The 25,081-nt window shown below is 41.3% G+C and overlaps 1 protein-coding gene across 1 annotated transcript in view; it reads left to right on the top strand.

The window, feature by feature from the left end:
- Positions 1 to 25,081, top strand: part of LRP1 (LDL receptor related protein 1) — a 523,305-nt gene that overhangs the window by 259,483 nt on the left and 238,741 nt on the right. Inside the window, exons 12-17 of the mRNA XM_073613827.1 lie at positions 5,031 to 5,211; positions 14,369 to 14,591; positions 15,529 to 15,718; positions 17,296 to 17,421; positions 20,804 to 20,944; positions 23,192 to 23,317. Of these exons, the coding sequence (XP_073469928.1) occupies positions 5,031 to 5,211; positions 14,369 to 14,591; positions 15,529 to 15,718; positions 17,296 to 17,421; positions 20,804 to 20,944; positions 23,192 to 23,317 (987 nt within the window). The remainder of the gene's footprint in view (positions 1 to 5,030; positions 5,212 to 14,368; positions 14,592 to 15,528; positions 15,719 to 17,295; positions 17,422 to 20,803; positions 20,945 to 23,191; positions 23,318 to 25,081) is intronic.

Below are 25,081 nucleotides of genomic sequence, written 5' to 3'. Positions count from 1 at the left end.
GGGTCGAAACGCTACAGGATTGTTATGCAATAGCCTTATCATATGCTGTGTATAACCTATGTTTGCTATTATATGTATTTGGTATGGGTATTTTCCCACTGGAGCTCCCAACTTATATTTATATGTTGTTACATTCATTCATTACCCTTCAATAAAGCATTTTAATATTTTATTTAATGCCTTGCTCACATCTATAGCTAGCTGCCTAAAAACCCCGCTCGGGGGACCTTTTCCCATTTTTATTGTTCAGAAATATTACTGTCCCAAGTGAAAGAACCCATTCATTCTTTCAACACAAACCACAGATATAGAACCCTGGATTACAGGGGTAACATGAAATGCTGAGTCCAGTGTGATTGTACAGTGAGTCTGATTAGGGCAGACCCGACTGGGGTTCTCGGTCACCCTGTGCCCCTAATAGAAACAGGGTGACTTACACATAGGAGGGGCCAGGGGAGCTGGACAAGGATTTATCAGTTTCCTTTTTTTTTTTTTTTTTCTTTTTATTGCTTTTCCATTTCTTAAAAGAAATGTGCCTTTAACTATGTTGTTCCTAATTTAATCTTAAATACAACAGAGGTTTCTATTTGAAAAATGTTAAGTGTCATTAACTGACAATGAGCTCAGTTCACAAGGATACTGCATATAATATTGGGGTCACGTGACACATTTTTTCCACATTCACTGTCCCTTGATGTGGTATTTACCTCAGAAAGCAAAAATTCTCTGTAAATACCCCATAAACCATTAAGTCCATTCACTAAAGAAAATAGATAAATGCATGCGGTAAATAAGTAATGGTCCAGGCATGCAATATTTAAGGAATGTATGAAATTGATTTCATAAGGAGGCGCCGCACCACAATAGGCAAGGCAGTGTTTAAAAGAGCGCTATTTTTATTACATGATCCAGGATATTGGGTTTTTCCTGGACTCCCTGCCATCGCTCCTTTTGCAAGGTCCCTCAGAAGTGTTCACCGGACACCGCTGAATATGACGTGATGCCAAAAAAATAGTTTGGTTTCATGAGATGAATACCACACGTTTTGAAAGAATACAGCATGCCTTATGTTATGGGTGATTTTGATGAATGCCAGAAAATGTTTGGTAAAAACGCTATGCGCTATTTTATTGCTAATCTTAAAGCGGTATATACTCTTTTATGAATTGAGTCCAACAGGAGTTAGGAGGAGAGTTAAAATAATAATAATTTAATGTTGTCTAATATTTGTCTTTCTATATATTTTATGTTCATTAAAGTTTTAGAAAATATTTATTCAGGTCTAGGGGATTCTATAAAAATTAGAAATTCTTTAGATTTATTCACAGATGCTTTTTATACGTGAGCTTTGTGCTTATTAGTATTCTGTTGGCTGTGATTTACATTAACATACATTGTAGAATTGAAAGCGATGGCGGGACTGGAGCTTGTTTGGATAATCCATGCATTCACAGTGTCATGAATGATTCTCAGCACAGATCTGTGTATTTTGTGCAATGGTTATTCACATGTGCTTGTCTTATTAGACGTTTCTGTGTGAGTAGCCATTACAGAGTTGTATGTAGAGTCTGATTGTTGTGGAGAAATTATAGAATAGACTCGCACTTAATGCCAAATTATTCCCCTTCTCCTCCCCCCTTACATCCCGAAGGCTTATGCATTCTTTTATGTCTGTGACATGAGCTGTCCAGCCTGGTAAAATCCAGCTAATTAACTAGGTGTGATGGTTCATGGATGTCTGTCTCTCTGACATTTCAGCTGTCATTTAGAGCTCAGATTTGGAAAAGAGATGGAGAAATGAGCCTTCATGACTGGTTATTTATAGCTCCGATAGATTATTATATTTCGAAGTATTTTTTATCCTTGCTTAGAATAGCTAAAGTTCTTATTATTATACAGGATTTATATAGTGCCAACAGTTTAAGCAGCGGTTTCTTATGGTTTCAGTTGTTCTTTCAAGCCTTCTACATTTTATTAGGTTGTCTGTCATTTTTTTTTTTTTTTTTAAAGCTGAACTCTGGAGAAAACAAAAATCCTTCCTTGACACACTTTTTTTTTACTATAGAAGTCTTTAGGTTAGTTGTACACATTACAGTTAGGACACCTCTGCACTCGTGTCTGGGCTTTCATGTAATTTGACTATACATAGGTTTGGCCCAATCTGTTTAGTCTGGATGCATGCCATTTTTGTGCTGACCTCCCAGACTGAAGAATTTGAGGCAGTGTCATGATATCTATACACGTGACAGCGTGTTTGGAGGCAATCCTTGATTTAGATCATTCTGTAAACACAAGCTCCTTATTGATAGATTTGATCTATACTTGATCTAGTGCCTGCCATTTGTCAGATTGTTAGTGCGTAGCTTTGTTTGCTAGCCTTAAGCCTCATACACACGATCGATTTTCCTTGGGGACATGTGTGATGACAGGCTGTTGGCGGAAAATCCGACAGTGTGTACGCTCCATCGGACAATTGTTGGCCAACTTTCCGTGGACAAATGTTGAATAGCATGTTTTAAAATCTTCCGAGAACAAATGTCTGTTGTCGAATTTTCCGAGCATATGTACACAAGTCCGTCAGACAAAAGTACAAACACGCATGCTCAGAAGCAAGGACGAGCCAGAAGCGGTCAGTCTTGTAAACTAGCGTTCGTAATGGAGAATTAACATTCTTGGCATGGCAAATTGTGAAATCTCAAAATGCAGCGCACATTCTCTTCTTCTTTAATGGGATAATAATGAAGCTGCTTTGCTGATGATACTGATGGAGTTATTGCAAATGAATTTTCAAGGGCTTTTTTTTTCTAGTGAGATCAAGAATAATACTATTATGCTTTTTTTTTTTTTTTTTTTTTTTTTTTTTTTTTTTTAATAGCTGCGTAAATTCTAATATATATACGCCATAAATTTCACACAAACCAATTAATATACACTTATTGGGATATTTTTTTACCAAAGATATGTAGCAGAATACATTATCCTAAATTTTGGAAGACATTTTATTTTATTTTATATTTGATATGTTTTATAACAAAGTAGAAAATATTGTTTTTTGTTTTTTTTTTTCTTTTCAATTTTTCATTATATAATAAAAAATAAAAAACGCAGTGGTGATCAAGTACCACCAAAAGAAAGTTCTATTTGTGTGAAAAAGATGATCTAAATCGCATTTGTGTACAGTGTTGCATGACTGCTCAATTGCTAGTTAAAGTAGCACAGTGCTGAATAGCAAAAAATGCCCTAGTACATGAAGGGGGTGCAACCTTCCGGTGGTCAAGTGGTAACGATTCTTGTTTTTATATCAAGGGGAAATCTTTGATAAGGTATAAATCTTTTGTGATAAGGTCTTGTTATATTGGACATTTTTTTTCATAAAGGGTTGCATCATAAGCTATATTTATTTACAGCATTCTGGGATTGTTACCCAGCAGTAGTTAAGGAATAGTAAAATGGCTTAGTGATTTGAATGTGATGGACATCACTTTGTGTTTATGTTTTAGGATCAGGAATTTCAGACTCTGCCATTGCAGCTTTAAAGCCTAAGGGCTCTTTCACATGGGGCGGATCAGTGATGATCCGCCCCGTGAACACCCGTTTGCTCAGCGGGGATCGCTCCGCCGATCCCCGCTGAGCGGGAAAATGACAGGTCTGTGCAACGATGGACCTGTCAGAGCATCGCTCTCCCCTATGGGGGATCGGATGATGACGGACCGTAGAGTCCGTCGTCACCCGATTCGATCCGAAAACAGATGGAAAAGTAGGGTTTTCCTCTGTTACACTTTTCGGATCGGAGCGGGTCGGATGTCAGCGGACATGTCACCGCTGACATCCGACGCTCCATAGGGATACATGTATGTCCGTTTTTCATCTGAAAATGGAAGGATGAAAAACGGGCATACGGATCCCCCGTGTGAAAGAGCCCTAACTCTGGGCAAAAAGTCTTCCCTTGCAGTGGGGCTGTGCCTGCACTGCAAGGATTAATTGCTTGTTTTGTCAAGCAGGGATCCCCAAACCACGGCTCTCCAGCTGTTACGGAACTACACATCCCATGAGGCATTGTAAAAATCTAACATTCACAGACATGACTAGGCATGATGGGAATTGTAGTTCCTGAACAACTGGAGGACCATAGTTTGGAGACCCCTGGTCTAGGGGATTGGAGAACGTTGATATAGTTATCTAAACTTGTCCCTGTGGCTCCTGCCCCCTGGTGGTTTATCGGTGGGTTGTTTGTGACGTCATCAACCCTATAGCCCCTCTGTGGACGTGAGCATGTCAGGAACAGTCCACCGGTGGATTGGAAGATCTGGTAAGTATAGGCTTTCTACTTTCCATGGACAAAATTAGCATTTATCTCTTGCAGTGTGTGCACAGCCCCACTGCAGGGGAAAGCTTTTTTTTTTTTTTTTTTTTTTTGCCCAGAGTTGGGCTTTACCATTGCAATGTGTAAGCTAGGATGCGGTACACACAGTAGCTTCCTACCTTTTTTGACTCGCCCACCTACTATGAATAAGCCCATTGGATGAAACCTATATAGGGGAGAGAATATCTGTCTGACCTTTCTTGTACCAATAAAACATGTTACAGCTCGTCAAAAAAAAAACAAAAAACAGTGTGTGGTTAATGTGTTTGTATGCCTGGAGGGGAGAAAGCAGATCCCAGAGAGCCTGTGTACCTGTGGCGCTGGTTGATGTATGTTTGTCTGAAGTGGTACCAATTAGACACTTTCACCTTCACTGTAATGTGTGTTTTTTTCATTACATTTGTTCAAATTTGTTTTACTTTTCTTCTTCCAAGAATAGATGGTAATTGACAGATGGAAACCTAAATCACTAAAAGATGCACCATTTCATGAAACAATATTTTAGGACTTTTCCCCCCTTCAGTATTATAGTATTTGATAATAGTTTATACTTCTACAGTGTTGCTGGTGTTGGACTTCCCTATTTTTGTGATGTTGAAAGATTTTGTGACAGTTAATATTAATGGGCATATTATTTAAATGTCCTTTTATGAATGATTCTTGAAAGGTATTCACAACGTCGAAGGTGTTGCTGTAGACTGGATGGGAAACAACCTGTATTGGACAGATGATGGGCCTAAGAAAACCATCAGTGTGGCTCGTTTAGAAAAGGCATCGCAGACCAGGAAAACTTTAATAGAAGGGAAGATGACTCATCCTAGAGCTATTGTAGTGGATCCATTGAATGGGTGAGAATCAGTATTGTCTATCTGTTTTGGCTATCAATACTGTATGTCATGAAAGAGAAATTTACAGGGAGCTGCGACAGTGACTGCACTCTTACAGCTTTTATCTTTAATAATAAAGAAGTGAGATTTTACTTGGTGATTTATAATTTAACGGGCAACAAGCTCAAATGACATTTCCAAATGGAATGCCTTTTTCATGTAGTAGTAAATTGAACGGCTTAGGTCTTTATAGACACAATCACAAAAATGGAGCTTTCACTGTGGTGTCTTGGACCACTCCCAAGTGTTCCCAGGGGCAGCACAGAAGATGCAAATTGTGCTGGTTGGATCATACTGATGAACGCTCAATCATTTTCTTTTCTGCTGTGCACGGTTGCATTAAAATGAATGAGGACTGCAGCTTTTTTTTTTTTTTAAAGCATTCAGTGCTCACGTATTCTAAGCCTTACTGATGTGAGTACTTGTTTAAAATGTATATGTGGGCAAAAAAAAATAATAAATTTACATGTAAAAAGTAAAAAAAAGCTATAAATAAAACATACAAATTTCCTTATATTTTGTCTGCAAGTACCTATTGATCCTGTTAATAATCCAGTAGGCTTCTAACTTCCTGTAGCTGACAACATTGCCTCTGCTGCACTGAAATCGCAATTAGTGTTATGAACCCTGCCTGAGTTCTCCTCATCAAATTACCACATTGGTCTCCAAACTGTGGCCCTTTGCTTGCCTTTATTTGGCACTTGAGACATTATCCTGCCACTGACACCAACAATGGGGCAAAATTCCTGCCACTAACACCAACAATGGTGCACTAGTCTTTCCACTGACACCAACAATGGGACATAATTCCTTCCACTGACAACAAAAATGGGGCACTATTCTTCCCACTGACAACTATTTTTCCCCCTAATACAACAGATTAGGCATTGTTTACTCCCTCTGGGAACAGTCCGGCTCTCCTAAAGTCTGAAGGGCAGTAAACTGGCCCTTTCTTTAGAAAATTTGGAAACCCCTGCATTAACATAACGGTGAAGTGCTTTTTTTGGGCAAAGGTTTAAAATACAAATTTTTTTGCCTTGCTCTCACTTAAAAATACTTTGTTTGCTGGGGCAATATTACTTAGTAAAGTGTATTTCCACTTTTGCAGCCAAATTGGGATAACAGCTACTTTATATTTTTTGCATGTTCCTATTAACGCAGCATAACCTAAAAAAATTGCTGCTTAACTTTTTCCATTTTTTTTTTTTTTTGTTTTTCTTGCTTAAAAATACTATCTAGCTTTCCTGTGCCTTGTAATGTTTAGGACATGGCTTTGAAGTTATTCTTTCCATAATTAACCCTGTCTGTACTTTGCTGGCAGATCTTTTCATCAGTTGTAAATTAGCTTTGAAAACTTTCTGTCTTAACAAAGGGTTATAGATCTTAAAGTGTTTGTACTTCCGGTTCCGGCGCCACATGAGGAGGAGGTAGTGAGCTCCAGCTCCCGCAGCGCTCCTCACTAATCTGCCTCTCAAGCCGGCTATTGCTCCGAGGAGACCCCCCATCACAGTGCGGACATACAGCGGGCTCCCATGGATCGCTTTGTGGAGCGATCGTACGCTCGGGCGGTCACATCCACGATCCCCACCGGAGGAGATACAGCGGTGGACACAGCCAAGATGGCGGCCGCCCCAGGCATGACGGAGCAGGCACACACGCAGCCACAGCCACAACCACCGCTCCCCTCAGCTCCTGACATACAAGGTACAGACCCTACCTCCCCTGCTGGAATTGCACAGGCTGTAGTCACGCTGCTGGGCCCCACTCTCACAGCTACAGTGGATGCAGCAGTCCATAGAGGGTTAGAGCAGTTACATATTGACCTACAAGCACAGGCACAGAGAATCAATCAGGTAGAGGATAGGATTTCCTCCCTGGAAGATGAACTCACAGCCTCATCTGCAGCAGTAGCACGTCTCACAGCTACTAATAGGGACATATGGGACAAACTCGATGATTTGGAAAATCGTTCGAGAAGAAACAATTTACGCATCATTGGTCTGCCTGAATCAGTTTCCACACCACAGTTAACCAATATATGCGCAAAAATTATCCCAGAACAACTGGGCCTTCGCATTCCCTGCACTATTGAACGCGCGCACCGCATAGGTCAACCCCGCCACGTTATTGTAAACTACCTCAACTACGCGGACAAGAATGCCATAATGCAAAAGTTTCGTCGCTCACGGTCTTTAATGGTTGATGGCGCAAAACTCCTACTTTTTGCAGATTATTTTATAGAGGTAATGAAGCAGCGTAAAGCGTTTTCACCGATCTGTTCCACCCTTCATCATAACCAAATCCGGTTCTCTTTAGCCTATCCGGCTGTCCTCTGCATCCAAACACATGAAGGAGAACACCTCACGTTTCATACCCCTGAGGAGGCGGAACACTTTCTCGCCACCCGAGGCACAGAAATGGAGCATAGCAACATTGAAGAGAATTCACCATCATCATCACCATCAACAGCGAAGGTACCACCTAAACAGCAACGCAGCCCCACAAAACCTCCATACAAGCGCAGCCGCTTTACTAACCAAGACGACCACTCTGCAAATCGATGAAGGACTCCAGGAACTTTATCTAACCATCTACACTTCCTCGGATGGGTAATTTTACCCCCCATTGTCTCTAACCTGTTTTCTTTCTATTTTTTTATGTTAGCCTGTTTTAGGTGTAATGTCTTACAGGGTTGCTAGTATTTGTTAGCTAAAGGTCCTGTTATTATGCCTCCAAGCCTGGTTTACCACTACCCACCGCCCACATACTCTGTTTACCCAAAAGGTTAACATAATAACTCAGGTGATCTCCATGGCTATAGACCCCTAACGGGGCAGACCATTTGATTAAGTCACCCCCTTATTTCTGCACTTCATTATTTTAGCTGAGCCCTTTATTTGACACAGATACAACCAGCACTTCCCCTAACCCCATACCCTGATCATACCCCTCCCTCCCTCCCCTCTCTCCCCCCTTTTCCCTCATCTCTTCCTCCCTTATCCCACTCCTCCTAGCCAAAATCATGCTCATATGTGAGGATCTGGCGGGTCGCTGAGAGGCATTATGGGTAGTTGTATCCCATGTGGAAAAAAGTGAAGTACACTGTTTGTAGTTTGTTACGCCATAACTGTAATCCTGCTTTGTTACAGCTTAATACCTATTGCTTAATACATTTGCAATTCATGTTTGCCTTACTAGTACCTTTTCTCCTATGTGACCTACAGTTTTTGGGTGATTCCCGTATGGTTGACACTGTACATGTCAGGAGGCTCCCTGATCAGCCTCCCATTTATCGCAACTATCATATTCAACCATGTCTTTTTCTGCCGACGGGAGTCACCTGAAATTTATATCATGGAATGTTAAGGGGCTCCGATCCCCAAATAAACGTATGTCCATTCTCAGACATCTACGGCGTCTTCGGGCAGATGTGGCCCTATTACAGGAGACACATCTCTCCGCAGAAGATTTAACACGCCTTCAAAAAAATGTGGGTAGGTTCTGTATACGGGTCCCCTGCAATGGGCCGCAAGGCCGGTGTAGCTATTTTAATTCATAAAAACCTACGACACTCTGTCAGAGAAGTGAGGGCTGACGCCTTAGGCCGCAAACTGACCTTACATATGACCATAGGTGACAAAGCCGTAGCTATCACTAATATCTATGCTCCCAACTCTCCAGACACTTCATTCTTTCAGGACATGGTTCAATGGATTCTCACGGCCCCTGAGGTATTGCATTTAGTGGGCGGGGACTTTAACTCTGCCATGTCCACACTGGCAGACCGCACTTATCTCCCTAAGCAAAAGACAAGGCCCGGTCCCTCCCATACACCAGACGCGACTCCCTTAGCACACTCTATTGAATCTATGCAGTTTGTAGACATCTGGCGCCTGACACATCCAACTGACAGAGAATATACTTTCTTCTCGCCCCCACATAATACCTTCTCTCGTATAGACTACTTCTTTGTCTCCCCGGCCCTAGTATCTGTAATAAACACCCCAGACATTTACAATGCCAGAATCTCAGACCACAGCCCCATCGCAGTCCATATGACACAACTCACACCCTCAACTCCTTCCCCTATCTGGCGTTTCCCTTCATATCTGGCGGATAATGAAGACTTCCGACAAGTCTTGCACCAAACATGGGAAGAATATATTTCCACAAATGGAGCACATATCTCTGACCCAAACCTCTTCTGGGAAGCAGGTAAAGTTTTCCTACGGGGCAAAATCATCTCGTACACCGTACAATTTAAAAAACACACTCGACAACAGTATATGCAAGCAAGCGAATCCCTACGCCTAGCCCATGACAAGCTAACATTAGACCGCACCTTAGCTAATATACAGGAATGGAAGCGGGCCAAGTGTGCCTTTGATCTCTGGGCAGAACAGCACGAAGCTGCTAAAACCTCGTACTCTACCCTTCACTTTCACAAATTTGGCAACAAGGCAGGCAGAATGCTAGCCAGACTATGTTCAGGACCAAGACGTCCTACACATATCCCAACCCTGAGAAATGCTTCCGGCTCGTTAGTTACCTCACCTACCGAAGTCAGCAAACTACTTGCAGATTATTATACTGATCTGTACCGTGCAGACCCAACGGATCAACCTGCCGTGGAAGCTCTGCTTGACAAGATACGCCTGCCCAGGCTTCAAACGTCACACTTGGAGGCACTTAATGCGCCTATTACCTTAGAAGACATACAACACACGATCAAATCTATGGCCTCTGCTAAGGCTCCGGGTCCCGACGGTACACTGCGGAATTCTTCAAATTAACGGCTGACTTCATCCCTAACACACTGAAGCATGTATATGCAGCCATGTGGGACGGAGGTCCTTACCTCCCCACAGGGACACAAGCTCATATTAAACTAATCTCCAAGAAAGGAAAGGATCCCTTACTTCCAGGCTCCTATCGTCCAATCTCATTAATAAATGTAGACGTAAAAATCCTGTCTAAAATTATAGCATCACGTTTAGCTCTCTTACTTCCGTCCCTCTTACACCCAGCCCAATCAGGTTTTGTCTCAGGACGATCAGCCACACTAAATATACGTAAGGTCTTAATGGCGCTAGAATACGCTAAAACACACCCCGATCAAGATGTAGCAATCATGTCCCTAGACGCCGAAAAAGCCTTTGACAATATTGGTTTTTCATGGCTTTTTACGGTAATGGAAAAATTTGGTTTTTCAGGTCAAATCACAAGGTTCCTCGCACAAATGTACGCCTCACCAACGGCACGCCTTGTTACCCCGAACTTTATTTCAGACACCATCCCCTTAGCGAAAGGAACGAGACAGGGATGCCCCCTATCCCCGTTGTTATTCAACATTGCGATTGAACCCTTATCTAGAATCCTCAATTCAACCGAAGGGGTTAGTGGCATCACCTTGGGAAACCAAATACTCCGCTCTGCACTATTTGCGGACGATATTTTATTGTTCTCTACTGACCCCGTATCAGACTTTGACAGACTTAAACAAATATTTACGGCCTTCCGACTCTGCTCAGGCTTTCGTATAAACTTTGATAAAAGTGAAATCCTAACACTACACCCTCGACTATCCACTAAATGGATACATTTGTCCCCGCTGACCATTGCACCTCATCATATAACATACTTAGGAATACATATAGGCCGAGACCCATCTTCCTTATATATACTCAACTATCCTCCCCTGGTGGCCAAAATTGTTCGGGAATTGAAGGCTTGGGGTGCCCTTCCCCTCTCACTTTTTGGGAGAGCTCATCTTTTTAAAATGGTATCATTTGCACGCTTACTGTATCCCATGCAAACCATACCTCTACTACTGAGGCATTTAGACGTGCAGAAACTTCAGAAGGCTGTGACAGCTTTCCTATGGTCTAGCAAAAAACCGCGCATCGCGCTTCAAAAACTATGTCTCCCGAGGAGCGAGGGCGGGGCTCCCCAACATTCGTTTTTATAATTTAGCCTGCTTACTTAGACAGGGTCTAGACTGGTTAACAGGAGGGTCCAAATACTCCAACTTTGCCCTTGAGGACTCTATGGCTTCTCCATACAACCTTGCAGGCATCCTCCACTCCAATCCTAACAACCTGCCGCACCACCTCAAAACCAGCATATTGTTCAGGGACACTGTCATCGCCTGGAGGGAGGTCAGAAAACTACTTGGTCTGCCTTCTAACATCTCGAAACATCTCAAAATACAAGGCAACCCTATGTTCTCACCTTCCACTCTACATAAAGCTTATACCCAATGGCAATCCAAAGGACTCATGAAGATAACCTCGTTATACCAAAACAATACAAGCAAGCTCAAACCATACCAAAATCTGATGCGGGAGTTCTCCCTGCCACCAACTCACAGCTTCTTCCATTACCAACTCACGAATTATCTGAAAACCTGCTATGGTCCCGAGACTGATCCTTTTAAACCATCCTTTATTGACAACCTACTGCAAAGCAAAGATTACTCTATCTCCAACATCTATTCTCACCTCATTCAGCACCAGTCACAGAAGTACCGCCTCACGCCTTTCCAAAAATGGTCTCATATACTAGGAGATGAGGACCTACCCGACAAAATCCTTGAGGGATATAGGCTCACCCGGAAACTTACGATTTCTGAAACATGGCGTGAAACTCAATTCAAGATTATCCACAGAGCATACTTCCCATTCCGTTTCAACAAAGAGGACCCGTCTCAAGCTCTATGTCCATGGTGCTTACTGCCACGTCCTACGCTGCTCCATAGGCTTTGGGAGTGCTCTGCTATTAACAGCTACTGGAACGATGTGATAGCCTACATTAATAAAATCTGCAATATCAAATTACATAGAGACTGCCTACTATGCCTGTTTAGCATCACCCCTCCAGCATCCTCCTCGTCCGCATTGGACTTTTCAAACATACCGCACTGGGCCCATATCTGCCTTCTTGTAGCCCGCAGGACTATTATGTCCCACTGGATAACGACATCGCCGCCCAGTCTGCCTGCGGTTATAAAAGCCTTGACTTCATTATTCTATCTAGAAAGATTGGACCTCATCAAGTCAAATCTCCGCTTTACCCCACAATTTTTTAAACGCTGGAGAAGATTTCTGGAAGCCACATTTCCTCAACAGACCATCCAAGACATAATGCACCCATTTAGATATACAGAATGGTACCTGACGAGAGACATCACTAACTCACTCGGCAAACTTAAAATTCCTCCGGCCTCTGATCCTTCTTCATTTAAACCACCGTAAGCGGCCTACAATCACTTGAAGCTCCTTGGCATCCATCAACTTCAGCTATTACACTCTGGGACTATATTCACCCAAATAAAATGTATTACCTAGACCATATTGTAGGTTATCTAGCTAGATAGGCTCATAAGTCGCCTCCATTCCCTAAAGGTACGAAAATGTAGGATGAACCTTTTTGGCAACTTCTTGCCCAATGTTAGTGACAAGCTGGCAAATGTGAATTGCTCACCCCCCTCCCCCTCCCCTTTCCCCTCCCTTTCCCCAGCGCTCCTTATAAATATGTTTATGTTTAGATAGAACGTGCATTCTATATAAAGAATAATTGTGTATATTCATGCCTTACAATTGTTCCGTACAATGTCTTCTATGAATATATTTTGAAAAAATCAATAAATATTTTTCAAAAAAAAAAAAGTGTTTGTTAATAAAAAAAAAATAAAATAAAGATCCTGTTCCTTTATGTTAAAAAAAAAAAAAAAAAGATCCTGTTCCCTTAAAGTATATTATACAGCACAGTGCTTGTGCTGTGTCATTTGGACCCCTGTATCACATGAAATACCTGGCTGATCCTGCCTGGCTATACCCTTTCCTCTGCAAATTGACCACAATAATCATGGCTGCTGAGCCCTGACATTGTGGTTTGTTTGCATGATTCCGGCAGCCCTGCAGCCTTCTCTGTCTCCTGTGTCTTTCTCCCACCTCCTCCCCTCTCCCCTCTCTGCCTGTTTCTGTCCTTACCAGTGCCCCCCCCTCCGCTCCCGTTGCTTCCATATCCGCTATTAAATACTCCCATTCTCTCTGCACCATTATAATAACTGTCCCTGTGCCTGTGTTCTGTAAAAAATCTGCCCGATTGTACCTATATGAGCGCGGCTCTGCTGATTGTCAGCGCTGTCTCTCTCCTCCTCCTCCACGGCTGATGTCAGCGGGAGGGCTCGGCCCCGCCCACTGCAGCTGTGAGTCGGAGAGAGAAGAGAGGAGGGGAATCAGCTGAGCGCTAGGAGCTGCGCTCATATAGGTACAATCAGGCAGTTTTTTTTACAGAACACAGGCACAGGGACAATTATTATAATGGTGCAGAGAGGATGGGAGGATGTGAGTTAACAACCACTTTAATTTGGGTTCTGTATTGCATTTTGTGCACTTAATACATTGCCATCTATTTTAATATAAAATCTGCCTATAGAGCCCTATATATAAATATGCACTAAAAAAACAACTACAAAGGTAAGATCGACAGGTATATACTGTACTTGCTAAAAAAATGTATTGAGGGGAAAAATGGAAAAACAGAAAAACAAATGCAGCTACCACATCTAGGGAAAGGTTATGGTAAACTGCAATATTTTTTATGTTTGTTCATTTTAGTTAGGTTTTCAAACTGAATAAAAGATACAATTGAATGCAGTTCTGCAATCATAAATGCATACCTAAATGTATTTTGAAATGCAAGCAGTGTAAATACCTGAATTCAACTTGGTATCAATCTCCCCTACAGAAGGGATTGATTGTGAAAGGAAGCCTTTGTACAGCAAACAATTCCATATGTGTGATGGCAAAATGCACGTTGATAGAAGAAGGCATGGTGATGAACTGTACTGCCTTTCCTCACACTGTCTAGTTACAGGCTAAGACTGGTCCAGGATGACCTGGGATCAGAGGAATGCTGAGGACATGTAATGACAGAAAAAAAACTACTGAGGATAAAAGTTTATTGCACAAAAAAGTGTTTTGATGCTTGTCTTTAATTAGCTTTTCAGTTTATCCTTTTTATTTTTGGCTGGGATTCTACTTAAAGATTACATTTTTTTCTTGTCTTCTTTCTGTCTGATTTTCTGCATTGTTACTTTCCTTGATATTTCAAGGTGGATGTATTGGACAGACTGGGAGGAAGATCCCAAGGACAGCAAGCGTGGAAAAATTGAAAGAGCCTGGATGGATGGTTCCAACCGCACCATTTTTGTCACATCAAAAGCCGTTCTGTGGCCCAATGGACTAAGTATTGATATTCCAAACCAGATTCTCTATTGGGTAGATGCCTTTTATGACCGCATTGAAATGGTTCACCTTAATGGAACAGGCCGCAAGGTTAGAAAAACGTTTGTAGCATATGCATGGTGATATTGAATTCTGATCCCTGAGAGGGGAATCTTGAGTGAATTCATTTTTTGTGTGATGCTATTTGTAATGTTACATATATTAGGAATGGCTTATGAAAGGCAAGGCAAGTTGATAGCTTTATTTGAAGCAGCTAATCAGGTTTCTTCTTCCAGTCTTTCCCACCACTGGGGCAGCAGTTTAATTGCTTGCTGTGGGCTTGCCCACCACTTTTTATAATTTCTCCTATCAAGTGAAAGATGTATGCTTTTCTTTTACAATTAGTTTTTTTTTCAGAATTATTTTATTTAACTAAAGTGAATCTCTGAAGTTAGACATGAGAGCTGCCATTGCTAAACTATTTTTAAAGATACAAGCAGCAGGAAAATCATCCTGTTCTAGGCTTTTTAAAGCGCGTCTACATTTTAGAATAAAATGTAATATATTGCATACATACTGCATGTGTTGTTTTTTTTCCTTTTTGTTCACCTAGTGAATCCTGCCAGTAATTTACTTCTTGTCCCAGGGTGAGTGTTCTTGCTCACTGTACTGAATAAACATAGTTGTCACAGGGCAAGAAGTGTATTAGTAGTACTATACTCCCCCCTCGCCTGATTTCCATAACATAGAGAAGGAGGTGTTCTGTAGTCCACAGAGGTAAATTGGGCAGGGTTAAACAATGCTTGAACAAACTGAACAGGGCACAGGGAAGCACTGGATTTCTGGCAGGATCAAGATTTTTTTTTAACTTATGGAACAGATATAACAAAGCAATACCAATGCAATATTTAACAGACCAAAATGGGGTATTTATATTAATAGACATTCATTATTTATAGAAGAGACATTTTTCATAGGGATTGCATACCTTTTAAGCTACTACCTATTGGAGGTGAAATATATAAATGTTTTTCTTTTTTCTTGTTAGGCGGTATATGAAGGTCCAGAGTTGAATCATGCATTTGGTCTGTGCCACTACGGTACCTATCTTTTCTGGACAGAATACAGAAGTGGCAGCATCTATAGGCTGGATCAAGTCTCAAAAACTGTCACACTTCTGAGAAACGAAAGGCCACCAATCTTTGAAATCCGAATGTATGATGCACAGCAGCAGCAAGGTGAGTGTCTGTCCGTATTAAAGCATCAAATCCTCTTATTTTGTCAGACTTGATGAAAGCTGTGGAGGTTTTATCTCATAGATTATTGTTCGATTTTTTTTTTTTTTTTTTTTTTTTTGTTCTTTGTTAAATCCAACAAACCGTAAAGTCTTAAAATCAAAAATGTTATTACATAATCATAGATTATTCAGTTACAATAGTATTAGCAAAGAACATTCATGGATAATTTGCACATGTTACAAGTACATTCATTCATATGTAAAATGATACAAAAGAAACTGGCCCCACATCCTCTGACAGTGGTTCCCCTTCTTATCCCTCTAGGACGTAAGATAAAAACATTTCCAGCTTAGGAACCCTCCAGAATTTTTTCAGCAGATCTCCTCTTATAGCTTCCTTTGCAGCACACTTTGCTCCCATGTCATGCTCACAGATCATCCTTTGGAGCATTCTGTGCTCTTGGAGGCTCAAGGGATAAACAGTTGGCAACTCTGTATCATCCAATTGCAGAAGTATTTATTTTGTTACGGGGTAAATAGAACATGAATACAGGTACGGGTTTTGGCCATGAGGCCTTAGTCCTATTGGGTGCTAGTGGAGACACCACCAGTCTAAGCACCAGTTTCTCAGCTTCTTCACAGGTACCCGATGTAAGCGATGCTCTTTTTTGTATATGTGCGCATGGAGGCCCTTGAACAGCAGGCTTTGATTCCAGGGTGCCCTGCAATAGAAACTGTTATGTAAAACAGCTTTTTATGTCTTAGCAGTGGACCTTTAATTCCAAAATGACTTTATGCAAAAACAGAAATGGAAGGCGCGCACACCTAGTGCGTTACCAAAGATAATTTAATAAAAAGACATTTTTATATAAAAGTGGGTACTCACAAAATGCAACTGATAAAAGGCCATAAACACAGTGCATGGACATGCACAGAACACGTGGTACCACTAACACGTTTCGGGGGCGCAACCCCTTCCTCAGAGCTAGGCTACAAAATTACTTTATGTATGATATACAGTAAAAGTGAAATGATATATATTTTTTTGAACCAAGAAAGAGTAAGGGTGGTGTTAACCACTTTGCTACCAGAGCAATTTTTAGTTTTTGCACACATGTTAAAATGAATACAATTTTGGTGAAAATGCGCACAATATATTACCCACTCTTTTTGGTAAAAATATAAAAGATTTAATGAGTAAACAGATGCCAAACATGTCAAGTCTTTTGTGCGTGTCAGTGAAACAGCGACAAATTTCTGTACTCAAACCTGTGGATCGGTGGTGTTTAAAAACCTTTGCAGGTTATCAGTTTAGAGTTAAGCATGAGTGATAGAATTATTGCTCTCCCTCAAATTTTGCTGCATGTATTTGTACTCCTATGTGTGGAGGAGACATTAAAGAATTTTGTAGGTTTTTTAGGTTACTTTGTTTTAATCATTTTTTTAACCCTTAACTTTTTTTGCAAATACTTAAGAGTCTAATAGCCCCCATGTGGTTAGTATGCTACAATGACCAGTTCTGTTTGAGACATCTTTGTTTCTCCATTATTCTGATGCCGCTGTATTTTGCATTTAAAGTGGGTTCCAATGCTTGTCGTGTAAACAATGGTGGCTGCAGCAGCCTGTGCTTGGCTACACCTGGAAGCAGGCAGTGTGCTTGTGCTGAAGACCAGATTCTCGATGAGGACGGTGTCACCTGTAAAGGTAAATATATGTGCTTCTTGCTTTATTACCTTACAGTCCTACATATTGTGTTTTGGGGCTTCCTGCAACTATTTTTTTTATAGTTATGAAAACTATTGGGTCTGTTTATATAAGATTAGCATGCTATTTTGTTACTACATTTTGCCTGTTTTTATCTAGCTTTGAAACGTTACATTCGATTTAAGATCACATGAAATCACTGTCAATATTTGCAGCATAAAAGGATAAAGACGTCTTTATAAGTTCACTAAATCTGTCCATAGATTACCAGTGCATTTTTACTTTTATTGAAGCCTAGCAAAAGGGAGTGGAGGAGTTGTGCAAGGAAGCTTGATAGAGAGACACATAGATGGATAGACTTTAAACAGATGAAACTAATACTTTGACTTGCTGAAATATGGATTGTTTAACCACTTGATCCCCAGGCCAATTCTGACATTTCTCTCATACATGTACAAATCTGCATTTTTGTGCTAGTAAATTACTTATAACCCCCAAACATTACATATATTTTTAAGCAGAGGCCCTGGAGAGGAAAGTGTTTGGTGTTGCAATTTTTTAATGTGACATGAAATTTGCCCAGCAGTTTTTCAAACAGTTTTATTTGGAAAAAAATACACTTTAATGAATTTTTGTAAACACAAACTCAATATAATAGCCAATTTTTGATTAAATATAAAAGATGAAGTTACGCAGGGTAAATAGATACCAAACATATCATGCTTTAAAATTGCCCACTCCCATGGAATGGTGACAAACTATGGTACATTTACCAACTTGCCGACTGCTCCACATATATATATATATATACTGCGGGGTGGTGGCTCTTCTGCACAAAATCTCGATTTCACTCTTCCGGGTTGGCGGCGCGCTGCCTTCGATCAGCTCCTGCTGTGATTGGATACAGCGGGAGCCAATCAGCGGGTTCAGCGGACCCGATGTCCATAGGGACCCGCCAATCGTTCCCAAGAGAGAAAGAACGACAGTCTGCCTATGTAAACAAGGCAGATAGCCGTTCTGTGACAAGGGTAGACCGAGATCTTGTGTTTCTGCTAAGCAGGAACACAGATCCCTGTCTTCCCACAGTTAAAGCATTCCCCACACAGTTAGAAAAAACTCTCTCCAGCGACACATATTTAACCCTTTGATCGCCCTTGATTTTAACCCCTTCCCTGCCAGTGTCATTAGTACATATTGTTTAGCACTGATCACTGTATTAGTGTCACTGGTCCCCAAAAAAGTGTCAAGTGTCACTTAGTTTCCGATTTATCCGTCCCACTATAAGTCGCTGATCGCAGCCATTACTAGTAAAAAAAAAAAAAATTCCATAAAAATATTCCACTATAACTTTTGCGTAAACCAATCAATATATGCTTATTGTGATTTTTTTTTTTTTTACCAAAAAGATGTAGCAAAATACATATTTGCCTAAATTAATGAAGAAATTAGATGTTTTACATTTTTTTTTTATTGGATGTGTTTTATAGCAGAAAGTAAAAAATATTGTTTTCTTTTCCAAAATTTTTGGGTCTTTTTTGTTTATAGCGGAAAAAATTACCACAGAGGTCATCAAATACCACCAAAAGAAAGCTCCATTTGTGGGGAATAAAGGACATTGATTTTATTTGTGTACAGCGTCGCACAATTGTCAGTTAAAGTAACACAGTGCTGTATCGCAAAAAATGGCCTGGTCGGGAAGGGGGGTAAACCTTCTGGAGCTGAAGTGGTAAAAAAGCCTTTACGGTTTACCAGTTCAGAGTTACGCAGTAGGTCTGGCACTAGACTTATTGGTCTTGCTCTGACTTTTGCAACGATACCTCACATGTGTGGTGCGATCGCAGTTTACACATGCGTGTGGGCATTTTCACATTTGGTGTGAGGGGGGGTACTTAAAAAAAAAAAATGTATATATATGTATATATTCTTTTATTTAAATTTTTATTTAAATCTATTTTAAAAAAACTGTACATTACATTTGTTAAGATCAATTTAATTGCTATCAACATCCCTTGTGAGAGCATAGGCTGTGACAGGTCCTCTTTTTGGAGAGATCTGGGGTCTATTAGACCCTATATCTCTCTTCAGGCCTCTAAAGCAGCTGATTAAACTAAGATTGGTTTGATCAGATGCTGTACAAACCAGTAACCGCTTATAAACAAACAAACAAACTGGAACTGACAAAACACTTGTCGCTTCCAGTTTCTGACATCACAGAAGACGGGTGGTAACTCTTATTCCACTCTTCATAGCGAATGCGCACAGACCAGTTGCATCGGTGCCTGGCTCCCTGATGAGATGGGAGAGCCCGGTAAAGGTGGCAGTGGGAGGGGGGGGGGGCACTTCCGCTACCTGTAAAAGTATTTAAGCGGCTGTATAGTTGTTTGAATCACTTTTTCAAAACGGAAAATCGCCGTCAGAAAAGAATGGTACGAGGAGCATGGCTGTAGCTGCAGCCATGGTCCTGGTATAAGCACTTCCACCCATGGCAGTATATATAGTGCCTAATGGTAGAAAGTGGTTAGATTCTATAAGGCTATATTGTTTTTCCCCCTCAATACTGAGGTAAAGCGTTTTCTTTTCTTATTTGCAGTTTTTTAAGCACATTTTTGCAACCTAGCAGAATCCATCTCGTCTATCAGTCTGACTTCAGCTGAGTGATTTCTGATTGCTTGTCTAGACTTAGTGTGTTGAAAGTGGTACTTTGCATTGTAACTGTATACCTGTAAAAGTTTAGCATGTGTCTGCTTTAATGTTCTAAACAACTGAGTCCTCATTGAGCAACCTTGGACACAAGGCCTAGGATGTATGCAGGGCCTTGACGTTTGCTAATATTAAGCCCTACCACATCAAAAACCACTTCAGAACCTCCACTGGACACTTTTGAATGGCAGGGTAATGCAGCTTAGTGCCAGATCAGTAGATCAATAGACTTTTTCGTTGTGGGAAGGAATCCTAAAGCACAACTATTTTGTAGCACTGCAAAATGGTAACTAGAGCCTGAGTGTAAACAATTAAGGCTTATCCCTATTTACATATATAAAACTAAACCGCTTTTAAAACATTAACGCACAATAATTAAATTATTTAGCTCAAGTCAATTTACTTTAAACATTTATCTGAAAAACATTAAACAGTTCATACATTTACTTTACAGCAAAGGTGTCAAATATTATAGTGACTTAATTATTTTTAGGAAACATCACTGTGGTTTGGCAGGTATGTTCAATATGTTAATTTATTCCCTAAAGAAGACATTTATTAAAAAGAAAAAAACAATAGACTGCATAGAATTCCCCAATGTTTTTTAAGATCTCATTAATTAGGATCTAGTTTGAAAATCGCATTGCAAGTTTCACATTCATGTACTTTCTTATGCTCCCAGCCAACCCATCATACATCCCTCCCCCTCAGTGCCAGCCTGGGGAGTTTGCATGTAAGAACAGCCGCTGCATTCAGGAACGATGGAAGTGTGATGGAGACAATGACTGTCTGGATAATAGCGACGAAGCTCCAGATCTGTGTCGTAAGTGCCCTATTGCTTGTAGTAGAATTCTGAAAAGTAACAGGCTTCCCTTCCCTCGTTTAATTTTTATGATTAAAGACCTGATCCACCAGGAATGGATGGCTTGATTTGATGTGGTGGTTGTCAAGTTGAATTGCATGATGTATTTTTATTTTCCTTTGGGGATTCCAATTGAGAGAGATACCTCATCTCCACCATAGTTCCCAGAACATTCATTACAAAGTCAAATGATAGTGTCATGCTCCTCTGATGGATTCTCTATAATATAGAATACATAATTGCCATTTTGAGCTCTTAGAATAACATTTTGGTTATGGCCTTTCCGATAGGACAAAAACACAAAGAGAGCTGGCTATAGATAATAAAAAATAGATTGTGCCAGAGACATAACAAGTTGCCAGATAACGTAACCAACCTGTTTAGACACTGGTAGGTTCCCACAGGAAGGTCCAACTGCTCTTTTAGGACCTTGCTGGAGGCCACAGGTTTGCTTTAAATTATTAATTGTAGGGGCCAGCAATCAATTCTTGAATAACAACTTGCCTACTGAAGTACATTTTAAAACAGTGGCTTGTTGGTGGCCATGGTATTCTGGAGTGCAGTATTAACATGCTGCTCTGTTTATTACTGGTGTCTTTGAACAGGCTTTCTTTAGACCATGCAGATGACAGACAGAATGCACAGAGCTAATCAGACTGGCTCTGTGTCTTGTGATCGCTGCGATTAGTCAGTATAGTTCTTACATTTCACAGTCCTCGCCTTCCTCTCATAGCAGGGAAAGAGGATAAAGGAGAATCTAATTAATGACATGATCCTAGGTTGGTAGACAGCAACAGATTCAAGTTGGGGGGGGGGGGGTATAACATTTTATTGGGTATTACATTTTAACCCTTCTTGTACACCTCATCTCTCTCCTGTCTTTGTAGTGCCTGTATATTAATGCCTTCTGCACAGTTACCTCCTCATCTCTATCTGCCAAATGTATGTGATCTGTACATTAACATTTTCACCATCCCCTCCTTCTGTGTTATTACCAAGCTCTGTGTTTTAAGCAAGCTCTGTGTCATTTCCAAAAATTGTGGCAAAACATGATCAACTTGGGGTGTCTACTTTCCCAAAAAGGGTTATTTGGGAGTACTGTGCTGGTATTTTTATTTGAAATGTTTTTAACGGAAAAAAAAAAAGATTTTTTTATAGTAAAAAAAAAAAGAATAATTAATAGTTTTAAATACCATCAAAATATAGCTCTGTCTTTTTCAAAAATGTTATGCAATAACTTGGGTACAGTGTTGAATGATCACAACACTGAACATGGCTAAGCACTGATCCGAACAATCTTAATATAGCACATAAGATTTTTCCACCAAAGTAAAAAAAAATCATTGCCACAGTTTGTGGATCATTTGATTTTTGCCATTGTAAAGTATCAATTTACTGCACGTGTGCAGCATCCCAACCACAGGAAGAGGTCACAGCGTGTATTGTGCAGCCCTGAGGACAAGTGACACATATCTCCACTTCCTGATCTTCTCTCTTTGGTTAGAGATCTGGGTCCATGTTTCTATTGCTTTTTCATCAGAGATAATTCTAGCTGATTGTTTTATATTCTTTATATATCTTCTACACATGTTCTTCTACGTAAACGTGCTACATCTGTAAATAAAGGCAGCAGAAACTGATAACACTTTTGTAACTTTGCAAAGCATCACCTTATTGGCATTAGTACTTAAACAATAATTTCATTGTAGGAACAGCTATCTGTAGTTTACAGTGCAACATTAGTACTCTTTTATCTGGCAGTTTGCAGGCATTTTAAAGGCCTAATAACTACTGTGGTTCTGGCACTAAACATACACGTTTTAGCAATGAAATCCCATGCTTGATGACGTTTACAGGTTTTAACATTGTGTATTTAGAAAGGTTTGAACCTTTTCATGGCATTTTCTTTTCTATATTGTTATAGACCCTTTTTTGTACACTATTTTTGTCCTGAAGATGATCGTCTTCTTGTATTCTCCCATACCCTGCTTAAATACCTATCTCTAGTTTGATTATGTTGCTACCTTCATTTTCTAAAGTGGGCAACCTTTGTGAGAGCAATCAATGTCTCTGCATACTGTTTTCCATTGGATGTGTTTTATGCGCAAGCTTTCATCAGTTGTATACTTCATTTTCTATAATAAGCAGTTAGCAATGTTTTTCACAGCACTAGTACACAGTTCATATGTGTTTTTTTCTTTTGCTTAGACCAGCACACATGCCCATCGGATCGATTCAAATGTGAGAACAACAGATGTATCCCCAGCCGGTGGCTTTGCGATGGTGACAATGACTGTGGAAATGGAGAGGATGAATCAAACTCTACATGCTCAGGTAAAATGTCTATGTATTGAATATCATTTGCTACTTCCATTATTTGACTGCTGATCAGCTTAACCTATACTCTTTGTTTGCGTGTAATTTTCCCTCCCCGTCTTTCAGGACAATCACCTTGAGAAACATTGGCTCCTCCTCTTCCTGGGAAACACTGCGCCAGCCCCCATAAATTTACACCTCCCCCTGCCAGCCTCAGTTATTTGTGTTTCCCCCGGTGGGGAGACACTGCGTTAGGAACCAGGCCTAAGCAGTCAGGGAGACTGGGGGCTATATTTCTAAAGAGGTCCCTAACTAAGAGACAGGGGTCTCTGGGGCAGTGGCAGGCTACTTACTGGCCGCATCTCGTCCGCCTCCCCCACTTCGCCGAGCGCTGGTGGAAGTCTGGGGGGGGCCCTCTTTCACAGCCACAGGGCTGTTTGCAGGAGGCATCTCCGTCCCCCCTGTAGTGGAGCCGAGCGGGCCGGACAGCGGGTGATGTCATTTCCGGCGGGGGGTGGGGGGGTAGGGGGACGTGTCCTTTGACCCGCGACTTCCGGTTCTGGGTCGCGCGGCACTGATAGAGGGCCGGGCACAGGCTGGAGATGAGTTTGTTCACTGCACAGGCGGTGTGAAGACTCCACAGGCCGCCCACCAGCATGTCGGAAGCAGATGCTCACACGGCGCTCAGTGATGCCAGCTCCAGCCAGCCTAAGGTAAGGGTACCCTGGGGAAGGGTTCCCCCTCTACCTAGGCTCTCCCTCCCCCCTTATGGTTCCTGTAGTGGGGGGAGGGGAAGGAACCAATCTAGGTGGGCAGAGGGGGGGAGACCAGGTCCCTCATCTTATAGGAGGGACTTGACTCTCCCCATGGTTGTATTTCTGTGTGAGGTTTTGTGGGGATATTGATTGGCGTTTGGTTTTTCCATGTTTTTCAGAAATCTTCTGAGAAAACCCCCCCACATAGCTCTAAGAGAAAGTGTGCCTCCTGTAGGGATACCCTAGGGGAGGCTTGGAAAAAGGTCTTATGTAAGGACTGTATTGATGCTCTTGTTAACGAAAGAACTTCTGAACAGGAGTTGGGGTTAGCAGCATCAGTCAAGGAATTATCTTCAACTTTCCAATCATTTAAGACCCTGTTTGAAGGGTTACAGGTTCCCCTTAAACCCTCACCCGCATCGCAGAATACAACCCCACTCTTAGCACAGGACTCTGCATCTTCCCAACCGGGGGCCACTACTTCAGCAGAAGTGGCAGGCACTTCCAGAGAGGAAGCCAGGGAGGAACCAGACAGTGCTACCTCCGGTTCTCAGGACGACTTGGAGGAGGAGAGTAGGGAGGGGGAGTGCAGGAAGCCCTCAAGGTACAAGTTGTCCCTTGATGAGGTAGAGGACCTCCTAGGGGCTATCTACACTACCCTGGGTATCCAGGAGGATAAAAAAACCCTATCTCTCCACGACCAGGTATATAGGGGCTTAAAAGAACAGAAAAGAAAAGTATTTCCTGTTCATGAGGTCCTAATAGAAACGGTCAAAAAAGAATGGCAGGATCCCGAACGGAAACCCTTCTTTTCTGGGGCCCTAAAAAGAAGATTCCCTTTTTCGGACGATCCTGCCTCAATCTGGAACAAGAACCCCAGGTTGGACGCAGCATTATCGCAAGTGTCCAGGCACACAGATCTGGCCTTCGAGGATCTGGGAACTCTGACAGATACCATGAACAAGAGAATTGATTCCCTGTTAAAAAAGACCTGGGAATCAACTCTAGGTAATCTGAAACCAGAGAT

Source organism: Aquarana catesbeiana, linkage group LG02 (genome assembly GCF_042186555.1).
Source record: "Aquarana catesbeiana isolate 2022-GZ linkage group LG02, ASM4218655v1, whole genome shotgun sequence".
In the NCBI taxonomy this organism is placed as follows: domain Eukaryota; kingdom Metazoa; phylum Chordata; class Amphibia; order Anura; family Ranidae; genus Aquarana; species Aquarana catesbeiana.
This window is presented reverse-complemented; position numbering and strand designations above follow the sequence as displayed.